At 36.5% G+C, this 14,916-nt stretch overlaps 1 protein-coding gene across 1 annotated transcript in view; it reads right to left on the bottom strand.

The window, feature by feature from the left end:
* The window catches only part of LOC107662848 (stromelysin-3-like), a 21,078-nt gene extending 9,774 nt beyond the window's left edge, over window positions 1–11,304 (bottom strand). The window contains exons 1-2 of the mRNA XM_016452966.1: window positions 11,121–11,304; window positions 2,313–2,611 (exon numbers count right to left, since the gene is read on the bottom strand). Of these exons, the coding sequence (XP_016308452.1) occupies window positions 2,313–2,611; window positions 11,121–11,225 (404 nt within the window). The 5' untranslated portion in view covers window positions 11,226–11,304. The remainder of the gene's footprint in view (window positions 1–2,312; window positions 2,612–11,120) is intronic.
* Between the last annotated feature and the right edge of the window lie 3,612 nt (window positions 11,305–14,916).

Here is a 14,916-nt window from a genome sequence, read left to right as displayed (position 1 = left end):
GTTCATTTTGCACATGTACAGTCCGTCATTAAGTGAGGGGTAAAATTACAGAGGACAGTGAGGTGCTATAGCCCATAAACAACCTTCAGAGACGTGAGTCACGACAGCTCATAGTGGCACAGCATTTGAATGCTGCTGACTGGGGTTTGCTGGAGATAAAATATGTGCACGAGTTGCTGTCTTGACATCAGATTCTGATGAGGCAGCACTTAGTATACAAATTGTAAAATGATTTCAGAGGTTTTTTTTAAAGGAATCATTAATGGTCATTTTCAGGGTGCAACCTACCCCCAAAATAAAAAAAAATACAACTTGTTATATGTAAATTTACAGTACAGGGATGAATTATAAGAGATGGATCAATATTAAAATTCAACATTCTTCAGTTCTTCATTTTCCAGCGGATGACGTAGGCATAGGGTAACCTCGGGTGAGAATATGCTAGTCTCGCGAGAACCAATTTTTGTTTACAGCAAAGGAAAACCATGCTCCTCTTGGCTTATATCGAAATCTTCCGACATTTTTCATTACAAATCCTCATTTTGTACTTGTAATACGTGACTTTATTTATATTTTTCTTACACAAACGCATCGCTTCGCTTCAGAAGGTCTTTATTGACCCCCTAGAGCTGTGTGGAGTAGTTTTCAAGATGGATGGATGCACTTTTTTGGACTTCAAAATCTCAACCACAATTCACTGCTATTATAAAGCTTGGATGATCCAGGATATTATTTTAATATAATTCTGATTCTGAAAGAATAAAGTCATATACACCAAGGATGGCTTGAGGGTGAGTAAATCATAGGGTAATTTTCATTTTTTGGTGAACTATCCCTTTAAGTGAGCATTAGATTACACTCATTTAAACAGAAAAATATGGCAAATAAGAATGCACAAATAAATATTTATTTATAAATATATACATAATTTACATATAAATATGACATTTTACGGCGATATAAAGAGTTCAGATCCCCTTAAACTTCCCATGATTTTCTAAAGAAAATACTTTTTTTCTGTTTTGACTATCTTTATTGTATGCAGACACAAAGACTAGTCTTTCCTACATCCTTCAGATGTAGAACCATGGGAGATTTATAGGCTGTAATATTTTATGGGAAGAGCCATAAATCAAGGGACAGTTTTAATCAGAGGTTGTAAGGCTGGATTTCTTTGTCTGGATCCTCATCTCACCCCCTGCTGAGCACTGAAGAGAAAACTATAACCGTTTGGGCTCTGTGCTCATAACACACATGAGTGCTCTGAAATGTAACATCTTCTCCTAGTCGGGTCGTGACCTCACTGACTTCAGATTACAGAGAGTACTATGTCCGGTGGGAACCGTCTTTGACAGAGATATATGAGGCAAATCAGTCAAAACATGAAGTGGTGACCAGACAAATACAATAGTAAGGCCATCATGTCAATCAAAGGCTTCTTAAAGGGATAGTTCACTCAAAATGAAAATTCTGTCATCATTTACTCACTCTCATGTCATTCCAAACTGTGTAACACAAAAGAGGATATTTTGAAAAAAGTCACTGAGGTCAACTGATGAAAGTCAATGGATTTTCATTGTGTGTTTAAGAAAACAAACCCTGAGACATTTTCAAAATATGTTATTTTCTGCAGAAGAAAGAAAGTTGAACAGGTTTGGAATGATGAGGGTAGGTATAAGATAACACACTTTTCATTTTGGGTGAACTATTCCTTTAAAAACCAATGAAATTCAGGACGACTTGAAGTAGCGAGCGACTGTGTGTGTTTAAGAAAATTATTTACTGCATTAAATCAAAGGGGGCTTGATACATATTTCTCGCTGTGTTCTGGAGCCATGCAGTCCTGGGTCTGAGACAGCTTTTTGCTTCTAATTAAGTGGGTGTAATAGTGAAAAGAGTGTGTGGTCTTTTTTTAGAACTGATAACAGCTTTAAGAAATGTGAGAAGATAAAGAACCATTAGAAACGAGTATTTCCTGTGTGGGCTGGGAAATAGTGTATTTCTGGGATAAAAGGAGGAAGAAGAACTGCAAATGTTTCATTTAAACACACTCTGTAATAAGAAAAAAAAACTTTAATGTATAGATTCAGTCAAATGTGTGTTGACTGGGAGCTAGGATACCAAAAATAAGCTATATTATTGCCTCAGTGTGGCCTTTGTTGTGTAAGGCTCAAAATGGTACCTTGGCAATGCATCAAAATCATTTTCTCCCATTTACGCTTTAATGTTTAATTCATTTTATGTCTATCATCTCATTAAGTGTAGACACAGCAACCAGATACAACCGCAACCGCTATCCGTGCAAGTCTTACTTGTATGTGAGGTCTGTTTTGTCCCAGCGGCCTCCGAACAAATCAAAGCGTTTTCGGCGATGACGGCCCCCAAGCAAACCTCCTTTGAGGGTTGAGTAATTAAGGACGCTCCCTTCCTTCTGTGAGGGGTAGTCTGGGACTCCACAGCGAGGTCTGTTCCAGAACTCAGTGTCATTCTTGGGAAGAGTCGAGTGTGGATGTACTCTTTTATTGCTAGAGTCTTCACTCAGGGTGTCCTGAATGTGATGAAGTCGGCCCCTCTTCTTCAGGCCATGGTGATGGGTCTTTTGAGGCCAGTCCTGTCAACACACACATAAACTGTCAATCAAATGTACATTTGACCTTCATTTATAGATGCTACACTATTAAATTGGGTTTGTTTGGGGGCTAATGTGTTGTTGTGTTTTAGTGTATTGTTATTCGGTTGCTAGGGTATTCTGGCTGGTTTACAGGGCATTGCTAGTCCAAAACTATTAAAAATAAAATGCAATAAAATATCAACATGAAAATATGAAATATATAATAAAATGTAAATAGATGAAAAACCTTTGAAAATGTAAACAAACGTTGCCTTTGAAACTAACTGAAATAAATTAAGTTAAAGTGGAAGCAATAACATTACTAAAATTTGAACTGAAATAAATTAAATTAATTAAAGATAAACAGAAATGTAAAAAAATAACTAATAATAATAATGTCAAAATCACAAAACACAATTACTAAAACGTAAACTAAAATTAAAATGTAACTAAAATATAACTAAAAATAAAAAAATATATAAAAAGGTCATTCAAAATATTAATATAAATAATATTAAAATAACACCGGATGCTAGGGTTTCTAAGGCAATGCTAGCAGTATTTTTATTGTTAACTATAACTATTAATTTCGTTTTTGTTTTGTTTATTGAAATAAAGCTCAAATAAAATAGAAATGTTAGATGAAAAACATAAATGTAAACAAAAATTAGAAATGCTGCCTGGCAACTAATGGAAATAAAATGAGTTTAGGTTGAAGTACTAAAATAAAAAAAAACTGAAATGAAAAATAAATAAAGTTAATTAGAAATGTATTTAAAAAAAAAGAAAATCATAAAACAAAACTTAAAAATGTAAACTAATATGTAAACTAAATGTAAACTAAATATAAACTTAAAAATATAAACTAAAATGTAAAAATATAAACAAACTAAAATATAAAAATAAAAGCTTCAATATTAATAAATAATACAATAGTACATAAATAGTACTAAAATAACACTGTAATTTCTAGGGCATTGCTAGGTGGTTGCTAGGGTGTTCTGGTTGGACAAACAGTAAGGTGAAGGTGCAAATAAAGCCTTGCTGTCTAAATTGGGAGCAAAATTAGTGAAATTATAGCTGTGCAACAGTTGGTCATACGTCACTGATAATTTGCAAGAAGCATTATCACAGTCAATTTCCTCACCCAAATTTCAAGGAAATGGTTCTGTTAATGGGCTGGGAGGTTAGCTGCCTGGAGGGGAAAGTCAGATTGCCCCAATTTCTCTCCTTCCCCAAACCTCATCGCAATTCTCTACTCCAGCTGTGTGGGTTTAGAAGCCTCCTTCTCACTCTTTTTCCTTCTCTATACCTCCTTCTTTCTCTCTAATTTATGCTTGGTTAAGAGGCCAGGGGTGGTATAGGGTGAACTATTTCTTTTAAATGCTTTTAAAAATCCTTCCGCCTCTCGTAGCCATAGGGAGTCTTTTAAAAGCTGTAATTTAAGCACAAACTATATTTAGACAACCATAAAACATTTAGAAATATAAAGCAGGAAGTCTGAAAAGAAAAAAGTCACTTGTTTAAATGTGGCTTTATCACTGAAAGCAGGTCCAACTATCATGAAGATATAACAGACTAAAGCGAGTGGCTAAAAATTAGTAGCCAATTTCTTGAGGTTTTGGACTTTTTTAGACGAACAGCAATTCTTTTTACCACAACAAAGGATGAGTGACAGGACATTTTGTCAATCTCTCTGTCTCACTGGTTTAAAATCTAAGTGCTAAAATGCAGCACTCTAATGCATCTGACATTAATATGATCAAACAGCAGGGTAACACTTTAGTATAGGGACCAATTCTCACATGCTTATTAGCATATTAACATATTGGCTGTTTATTACTTAAAAAGCACATATTCTGCATGACCATATTCCACATCCCTAATCATACCCAATACCTAAACTTAACATTAACTATTAATAAGAAAATCAGGAGTTTATAGAGGCAAAAGTTGTAGTTAATGGTTTGTTAATAGCAAGAATTGGACCTTCAAATAAAGTGTGACCAATAACAGTTTCATATTCAATGAGAACAGACAAATTGCTTATTGCTGGAAACTTGTTGCGTAGCATCTGATTAGAAGACAGTGTAACTCAAGACAAATTCTAACAAATAAAAGGAAAAACAACCAAATTTTTTGGGCAAGTCGAGACGTAGTACCTTAGTAACAATCCACTGACATGTGAACTTGATAGTGTTGCTAAAACATGACCCCACACCCCCGGCAATGAGGAACCGCACAAATTCCACAGATAGAAGTGAAGAATTCACTGCGCTTTATCTACTCTCAGTTTGTTTCTCTCAAATCTGCTGAGCGCGCATGGACTTTCCATGGGCTGAACCATCATTAAATGGTCGTACATGTTGAAAGCATGTAATTTAAACAGTCTCTAAACAACCTGAAGACAGGCAAGTTTTTTGTATAACAGTCAAGATTGTTTATTGTAGAGCAGTGGAACCTCTCAGCGATGACAAACTGGCTTCGAGTCTACTTAGGGAGCGACGGATGTGGAAGAAAAACACCCGGGTGTCTCAGGTTCAGCGGGAGTCAAGGGTTAAAGGTTAAAACCTAAATCAACAAAACAGACCCCTTGGGCCAAAGTAAACACACATACTCCCATTTCAAACCAAAACTCAGTCGACAGCCAATGTTTTTCCCCTTTTAGTAGATCAATTCTGTATAAACTATGCATAATTCCTAAACAAATCAGTCTAAAGTTTTGGGTCTGTTTAATTTTCTAAGGTTTTTTTTTTTTTTAATGTCTTGTATGTGTACCAAGGCTACAGTTATTTGATCAAAAATACAATAAAAGCAGGAATATTCTGAAATATCTTTGGGTTAGCAATAGCAATGGAAAAGCTGAATTTACGCCAGTCCTTCGGAAATCAAGCTAATATGCTGATTTGCTGCTTAAGAAACATTTCTTTCTTATTATCAAAGTTGAAAACAGTTATATTGCTTAGTATTTTTGTGGAAAATGTGATCTTTTTTCAGAATTTTTTGATGAATAGAAAGTTTAAAAAGCTCATTGGCACTTTACATTTAATGTGTCTTTTAAAAAAAAGTCTTACTGACCCCAAACTCTTGACATAGAGTAGACATAAAAATGTACATAAAAAGTCTACATAAAAAAATCATAGAAATACTATGAACTCATATGACCCACTTTTGTAACCACATTTCATAATATGCTGTCAGTATTTTATAAGTTGCTCAGTGCAAACAAGACGGCTCAGGTTGCTTATGTAATAATACTTAAGTACATATTAGCAGCTGAAACTGCTATAAGCATATCGAGTCAAAGCCAAGTCTCGAAAGAAACAGCCAAAACATAATTTTCTCAACAAACAACCCAACTATCAATCTATCATTAGATCTTGCTCCATAATTGTGGCAGCTCTAAGAGCTAAATTAAACTGAAACCTGCCTGAAAAAAAAATTCTGTCTTTATTTACGCGTCAACATTTTCAACTGGAACTATGAGGGTATTTTCATAGGACACAAAAGGAGAGTTTTAATTGGGGGAATAATATTGGGTGAACTGTTCCTTTAAGGCTAATTACAAAAAAAGATCAATTTGACTGCACTATTGAGGGACTATATGCTAAGCAGTCTTTGCTTGTAATATTATTACAACATTCACGCACACATCTCGTTTTAACAAAAGCCCAAATCAAAGAACCTTTTCTTAACCAGACATTCCTCAAGCCTGGGCGTATTTTACAGCATCCACCTGCATGTAGTGAAACATGTGAAAGTGGCAGTCCATTCAGAAACCCACTGAAATGTCTTCAGAATTACCATAGCCACACATGTTCCATATAAAACAAAGGTCTCTCTTTCCAAGCCTCATCATGTTGTGCAAATGTTTGACGTTTTTATGATACCTTCCTGACAGATATATGCCTTTCATCAGCTGACAAACAAAAACAACTGGGAATTATTTTACCTTAAGCTGCAGTCACACCTTTATGCATTCAAACATCAGGCATTTGTGCCTGCGGGAAGATCTGCTATGTTCTAAACAATACAGAAGAACTATTATTTTTAACACCTACATTTATAATATCAAATATCCAACATTTGGGGATATAAAAGGAACAAACAGGAATGGAAGAAACACCATAAACAAACTTCTATTTTCACAGCATGTGCATCTGTAGGTCAATAGGTCAGCGGGTAAAAACTCTAACACGATACAGTATGTTATGCTGAAACAAAACACATAGACCCAGAGCCTGCGAGAAGCCTTTGGGGGAAATCCAGAAGAAAAGAACTGACATGTCAGTGCAAGAATAAGGTTTGGAGAGAATTGGCGTGCCTGGCATCATGCCATCTCCATAGGGTTTCTGAGGGTAAACTTCTTTGTTGGCAGCCAAATCTTTCTCTTTGGGGCATCCGGATGATGTCAGCAACTCCTGACAGATCTCTTACACTCATCAGCACAGCCGGCATCAAAAGCAAAGCATCATGCATTTCCAAAATACGCCCAAAATGACTTTCTACATTTGGATGACTGTTTACTACTGACTCAGCAAGCCATAGAAACACAGCCAAGAGCACTTCCTACCATCCTGCTTTTTTGGCTTGGCGTTTTATTTTCAGTGCAACCCTGATCCAAACATCCTGGCTGCATGGGTCTCATTGTCTCTCTGAAGCATGCCTTTGTCGAGAGAAAAATTACAAACAAGAAATTCCAGTCTGTTACATAGACATTTTCTGGCACATTAAAGTAGGCCACAACTAGAGATAATGAATGAGCATGCCACAGGAAATCGGACTAGGGTAAATATTTACCCGCAAAAACCTCCAGAGATCTGCATGCTTTGGGGTTGTATACACAAGTGATTACACTGAAAAGGAAGACTGTTTAGTGGGAAAATGATGATGATGGAAGATGTTCATGCAGAAAGAGTGTAGTGCATCTAAGGTAGACCATTAGTGTCTCTAAGCCTAGGGAGGAAAAATACTACTGCTTTTGAATCTTTAAATAGTTCCCACTTGTTCCACCTTAAAGCGAAAGAGGTGACAACTAGGCAATATTATTATGGAAGACAACTGCGCTTAAATGTTTGATGCATTGCCAGGAACAACAATGAACTTGAAATAAAGGTACTTCAAGAGCAAGTTCTTTTGTCTCCTAATTTCTGTAGAGATAGGAAACAGCTGTCGAGAGGTTCTAGATCTAAAGGTCAGGTGACAGGAAAAATGGTGGTTTGATCTCAGAACCAGGTACGTCAGGGTTTCTGGTGTCAGTCATGCTCTCGTTTGTGCCTACAGGCAAGAAATCTAAACCAAACGGCTCCACAGGTGGTGCATTGCAACTGACCCTGACCTTATATGCTCTATCCACTCTAAGCTTGTGTGTCCTTTTCTTTCATATGTTGAGACTGGGTTATAAGGATAACCCAAACTGAATAATTGGTGCTGATTACCAAGGGTGCCTATGGGTAAGAAAATCTGTTTCTTTCCTCCTCCTTAAATTACGCTACATGGTGGCTTACAAGATTTGTGCATGATTCAGAAATGAATTGAAAATACCTTTTACATTCCAATTCTATTCCTGAGTATGAACAACAGGATGCAATTAAAAATCTACTGAAATTCAAAGACAGGCAGAAGGACAGATGAATGCATAGAATGGTGGACAGATGGATAGGTAGATGCATAGATTGATGGAAGGATGGACGGATGGACGGAAAGAAAGATAGACGCATAGAAGGGTAAATAGATGGACAGTTAGATGCATAGATAGAATGATGGATGGAAGGATGATGGATAGACGTATAGAACAGTAGATAGATGGATGGATGAAATATAGATGCACAAAACGGTGGATAGATGGACAGGTATGCATAGAATGATGGATGGCTGGATGGGTGGGTGGATGATGGATATATGCATAGAACAGTAGATAGACGGATGGATTAATGGATGGATGGAAAGATAGATGACAAAACGGTGGATAGATGGATAGGTATGCATAGACTGATGGATGGATGGATGGGTGGATGATGGATATATGCATAGAACAATAGATAAACGGATGGATGGAGGGATGGATGGAAGGATAGATGCACAAAATGATAGATAGGTGTATAGGTAGATGCGTAGAACAATGGATGGATGGATGGAAAGATAGATGCATAAAATGATAGATAGGTGTACAGGTAGATGCATAGAAGGATGGATGGATGATGGATATATGCATAGAGCAGTAGATAAACGGATGGATAGATGGATGGATGGACGGACGGGCGGACGGACGGATGGATGGTTTGAAAGATAGATGCATAAAATGATAGATATATGTATAGGTAGATGCATAGATGGATGGATGGACAGATGGGTTATTGATGGATGGATGCATAGAACAGTAGATAGACGGATGGATGGATGGATGGATGGAACGAAAGATTGATTCATAAAATGTGAGATAAATGGATAGATAGATGCATAGGTAGATGCATAGAACAATGGATGGATGGATGGATGATGGATAGACGCATAGAACAGTTGATAGACGAATGGGTAGAGGATGGATGGATAGATGATGGATAGATGCATAGAATCATAGATGCTTTTTTTTTTTAGAACAGTTGTTAGATAGATAGATAGATAGATAGATAGATAGATAGATAGATAGATAGATAGATAGATAGATAGATAGATAGATAGATCATAATTAAAAACTTTCGCCCAACCCTGTGGACTGTACATTAGTCATGTTAGTGTGTTGGCTGAGTTGTTTTGGCAAGTCTTCATGGATCTTGTGATGTGTGAATAATGCCTTAAAGAAGGACATCAGCTTTTCTTCTCTCAGGGGGGTCAACAAATGCAGTGGTAGCTATCTGGATCCTTCCATTTTCCCCTCTGTCAGCAAACACAGGGTTTGTTATCCTGCTCAGCGTGCCAGATGACTTGCCCCTGCCTGCATAATCTCCTGCTCCGACTTTGTCAACATTCAAGAACAAATTGACAGCACATGCTCCGCATCAACGCAGCTTCTCCACATTCAAACATGTACACAGTTTGTCTTTAAAAACGTCTGGAGCTGGTTGATTGCAGGTGCCATTCCTGTTTGAGTGGCAAAGTGGGTCAAGGCAAACATACAATAAAATTAAGCTGCTCTTTATAGCCAGACGCTTTGACAGCATGCAATGTTTCGTTGTCATTTTGTGGTAATGCTTTGTGTGTCTGTGGCTATTCAGCATTCTAAAAGAAAGACAAAGACAGTGTTCAGTTCTCTACTCTGTTACAACTACTCATTTCAGCTCTTTTATTCACAGATACGTGTTTTTAGCCTGATATTTTCCCTGGCAAAATCTCTGTATGGATCTTTGCCAACTGGGTTACAACAGCCATCTGTATAGTTCTTCTTTGTCCACTTCCTCTAAGCCTTACAAGCCCTCTCTTTCTTTGTGCAGAACAAAGTTCTTACAGCCAGATTTCAGTTCTTCGAAGATCAGCAGGAAGTTTAAACCATAAAGACTCCAACACAATTATAGTTTTTTTTTTCTGAAACCAATTCAACATAAAGAGCTGGGTGGAATCAACAGAATAACATTGAGCTATATGGATTAAAAGACATGATAATAATTAATTCAAAAATGGTCTGCTTTTGCATGCAATGTTTAGGTGCCTTAATTTGGTTGCTTCTGAAGGCAACATTAATGTATGCTTAATATTCCAGTAAAAACATTGTGTGGGAGGTTAAATTATGAGAAAATGAATTTATACATTTCAATTTTAATGTTCTATATTTGTCTCAACCTGTTATTCCATTTCTATTTCACTAAACGTTTACTTGGTCATCGCTAAAGTTGACTAAGATTTGTTTTAGACCATTAGACTGTATGTCACCGTGTTTTTGGAAGCCTTTTTTAAACAGTTTCAGCACCATCATACATAAAATGCTACCATTCACTTACTAGGCAGCAATGCAGTTGCCTTTTCAGACACCTTCATTGAATCACTGACCCAAACACATACCTGAAAAAAAATCCAACTTTCTACACTAGGTCCCACCCCTTAAACAACTGCAAACATACTGAACGTGATCTACACTATGCAGTTTTGCTCTTTCAAAACAAAAATCTTATAATATGTATGATAATATGATAAGATGCCACACATTTCACTGATGCAAATATAAATGTGCTGGTATTGCCTTCTTCATACACAAGTTTGGTTTATTCTAGTAGCATATTTTGTGTAGATGTATGTGTAACAGGTGAATGACAACGAATTGGTAGCAATAAATCATTCAAGTGGCATGCAAATGTGAAATTCGTCACCTGTTAATGTTTTTATATTTTATAGTCCTTCTAAATCATACAGTGAAAAAGATGCTTATTTGTTAGTACTTGCATGGAGTGAAATTACTTTCAATTAAAATTTGTTTACATTATTTGTGATTTGCTTAACAAGTCTAACATAGGCTACTTCAGTGGATCTTTATTTCTGTTATTTTGTAGTTGCTTACAATATTTTTAAATGCACTTACCGCTGCAGCTTTGTAGCTGTGGCTGTTTCCGTCTGGTACCGGTAGAGAATGAATGCACACTAAGCAGTATAAGACTGCAGCGAGAAGCTGTGCAGATCGCATCATCCTGATCAGATTCAGAGCCGCGCGGGGCACTTTACTATACGAGCGCGAGGGAAGGCAGGGAGAGAGCGCGCGACTGTCTGTCGAGCTTTACTCTGACCAAGTGCAGACTAGCCGAGGGATTTTATACTCTCTGATTTCTTTGTTCTCTTTTCTTCAAATTACACTTTTCTTTCAGGGGCTGGAGTGGCAAGTTCATCGGCAATCACGTGATCCAGCCCTCCATTCCTCTGGCGGGGAGACGGTGAGCGCAGGATTGGTTTTCAGTGATGTGGGTTAGTAGGAGAGGTTTAGATAGTGACTGTCCTGTCTAACAGTTGGATACGATAATGATACATTTTGTCAGTCGCTGTATGGACGACGTGTCTGCCTGCTAGAGTTTATAATTTGTTTGTGATTTTGTGCCAGTTCTTGAAGTGCACCTGTTTCATTTAACCCCCGTGTTCTTTTGCATATTACTAATTAAAAAGAAATAAAGCTTTTAATTATTTTACAAATAAATGAATATATACACACATCCAAAATGTAAATGAGTTTATTTCTTCATCAAAACAGATTTGGAGAAATGTAGCATCACTTCAATGGATCCACTGCAGTGAACGGGTGCCGTCAGAATGAGAGTACACAGACAGCTGATTAAAACATCACAATAATCCACAACATGACTTAATCCATCAGTTAACATTTTGTGAAGTGAAAAGCTGTGTGTTTCAAATAAACAAATACATCATTAAAGTGTTTTAACTTAAAACGGACAGTTCTGACCAAAATACATAAGTCCATAATACGTAATAACATGCCCTCTCACATCAAATTCTACCAAAATATTTGTTTAGAACTGTTTTGGAATATTTTCGCATGTAAACAGAGCTTGTTCTGTGCTTATTTCTCTCCTGATTCAGAAGAGACAAATTTTTCACTGGAGTAAGCAATATTACGGATGAAAAACTGCAACCAGTTTCAGGTCTTACTGATGAATATGTTTATTACAAACACACCGTTTTTTGCTTCACAAGACATGCATTGATGAACTGGAATGTGAATTAATTGTGGATTATTGAGATGTTTTTATCAGCTGTTGGAACTCTCATTCTGACGGCACCCAGAGGATCCACTGGTGAGCAAGTGATGTATTGCTAAATTTATCCAAATTTGTTCCAGTGAAGAAACAGACTCATCCGGATGGCTTGAGGGAGAGCAAATTTTCAGCAAATTTTTATTTTTGGGTGAACTATAACAGGTTAACTTTTAAACTACTATTATTAACACATAAAGCATTCAAGTCTGTCTCAACAGAACATAAGGGTTAAATGCATCAGATGAGAAGGTTTACCTGAGTAAAATACCTGAATTTTTTGAGGTTGAAACAAAGACTGTGTTCTGGATTTGGCACCGCTCAAAAAGTGGCATGCTTGATTTATTCACCTGACCTAAAAGCACCTGACAATGAGAAGACACATTTCTCAGATGCCTCTGGTTAAAGCGCATGAACGGTGTCATTAGTGTTGAGTCCATTGTTGAGGAAATTGCCTGCTCAGGAAGGATCTGTAAATTAAAGGGCCTTTGCTGATCTCTTTTGAACAGAATCGGTCCGGGGTGTCAACTAAGGAAGTTGACGTTTTGAGGAGAGAGGTCATACAGCACATCCAATATCTACACACTCTAAAAAAAATCAGTAAGTTGGAACAATGTACTGTATTAATATATAGGAATTTTCCAAATTAATTTTACCATATTGATTTTTTTAAATAGTTTTACTTGTATTTTGAACTTTGCATTGTGTTGTGTTTTAGCGTTAACAGAAATGTCCATAAAATTAATGGATAATGATATGTGTTTTTTTTTTAAACAGTGCACCTGATGTGCCAGTGCCAAGTATTTACTTTATAGGAGTAAAGTTGATCATTTACACATCATTACTTTGTAGAACCTTCAGTATAAGGGATTTTGATTTGTTTAACATTTCAATCACTACATATATCTCATACTTTCATTTGTGTTTTTTCATAGTTTTAATGAATTTACTATTATTTAAAAAAAAATGTAATAATAAAAAAGGAGTCTGTGTGTGCATACACATATAGTAATGTAGTTCTGATTTATTGCGTCTTTAAAGTCTAGACAGCATTCGACTGACTCATTTTGACTGACACGGACAGCATTCTTATTTTTGCACTTGGACCACTGAAAAATATTGAGCTTGATTTTTCTTCTCATATACTTTTGGCAGTTTTTCATTTTGTTTTGATATAATCACTATATCACAGCTGAGTAGGATGGGGAAAATGCTGAAACTATATCTATATCCCGTTTTAGAACTCCTGCCAAATGAGTCAGATATTTCTTTGTCTCTGTCACTGCAACAAAGAGCCTTGTTTAATTTTGCTCCACGCATTTGGATGGAAACCAAGAAAAAAACTGCTACGCAGCAGTTTTTGTAAGAGTAGGCTGATGATGGTTTCAATAGCTGCCCTTGAAGGAAAATGCATGCTTCTTTGATAAAAACAACATTAGAGATTTAAAGGCCATTTTTCAATTCTAAACTTCATTTGAACTAATCACAAAAGGTTACATTTAAGTTTCAATTTGTCCATTGAATATTTCAAAGAATTTCAGAGAGCTTTAATCCTAGATGTTACTTTTATTCTCCAAACATTTTTCCCTATGATCTCCTACTGCAACTGTATTTTCCCTCAGCAATCTCCAAATCGATCAGAGGCATTCATCTATTTTTTAAGATGTATCTTCTGCACTGTCAGATTCAATCTTACATAAAACATGAATCCTTCTAAAACATTTTAGCACCATCCTGTGGATAAACATCCAAACATCCTGAGCCCAACAACCTTTGTGAGTGGATTTCACCTACACTCTCAAATATAAAGGTTCTTTATTGGCATCTGTGGTTCCAGCGAGAACATTTAACATCCATGGAACCTTAAAAGGCTCTGGAAAAAGTTATGTTCTTTAAATTACGAAAAATGGTTCATTTAAGAACTTTTCCCTGAAAGGTTCTTAGTGGAACCCAAAAGGTTCTTCTATGGCATCACTGCCCTTTTGGAATCTTTATTCTACTTTTTTGAGTGTAGCCACTTTTCTCAAACTAAACGCTAGGGTTTGTTAACCCTTTGACACCACCAGAGGGGCCAACCACAACAAAGCCAATGAGACACATGTATAATCAATTATGTCATCAGATAGCTGTTGGAAAACAAAAGAAGACTGTCCAGACTTCCTTTAAAAACCATCAATCCTCCTCACTTTAGTGGAGAGAACCACAATGTGGTGGACTCATCTCAAATAACAGAGTTACTTGTAAACCCCCAGTAGATGGGGGCAGGGGATAAAAACACATTTAATTTACCTCATTTTTCAGCAAGGCACCACACACTTTTTAAAAATAAAAGTTTCAAGGGGGGGTTTCACAGCCATAGAAGAACATTTTGGATTCCCCAAAGAGCCTTTCGGTGAAAAGTTCTCAAAAGTACCATTTTTTCTTTGTCTGTAGAACATACACTAAAAATAATGGTTCTTTACTGGCATCAGTGGTTCATGAAGAACCTTTAACATCCATTGCACAAAAGGTTCTTTATAGTGGTTCTTTAGAGTTTTAAAAAGTTCTTCACACTCAGAAAAAAAGTTATTTTGAGAAATGTTCACTGAAAGGTTGAACCCCCCCCCCCCAAATTGGCGC

Source organism: Sinocyclocheilus anshuiensis, unplaced genomic scaffold, assembly GCF_001515605.1.
Source record: "Sinocyclocheilus anshuiensis isolate Anshui unplaced genomic scaffold, SAMN03320099.WGS_v1.1 scaffold457, whole genome shotgun sequence".
NCBI lineage: Eukaryota > Metazoa > Chordata > Actinopteri > Cypriniformes > Cyprinidae > Sinocyclocheilus > Sinocyclocheilus anshuiensis.
The sequence above is the reverse complement of the archived record's forward strand: the minus strand, read 5'-3'. Positions and strand labels throughout refer to the sequence as shown.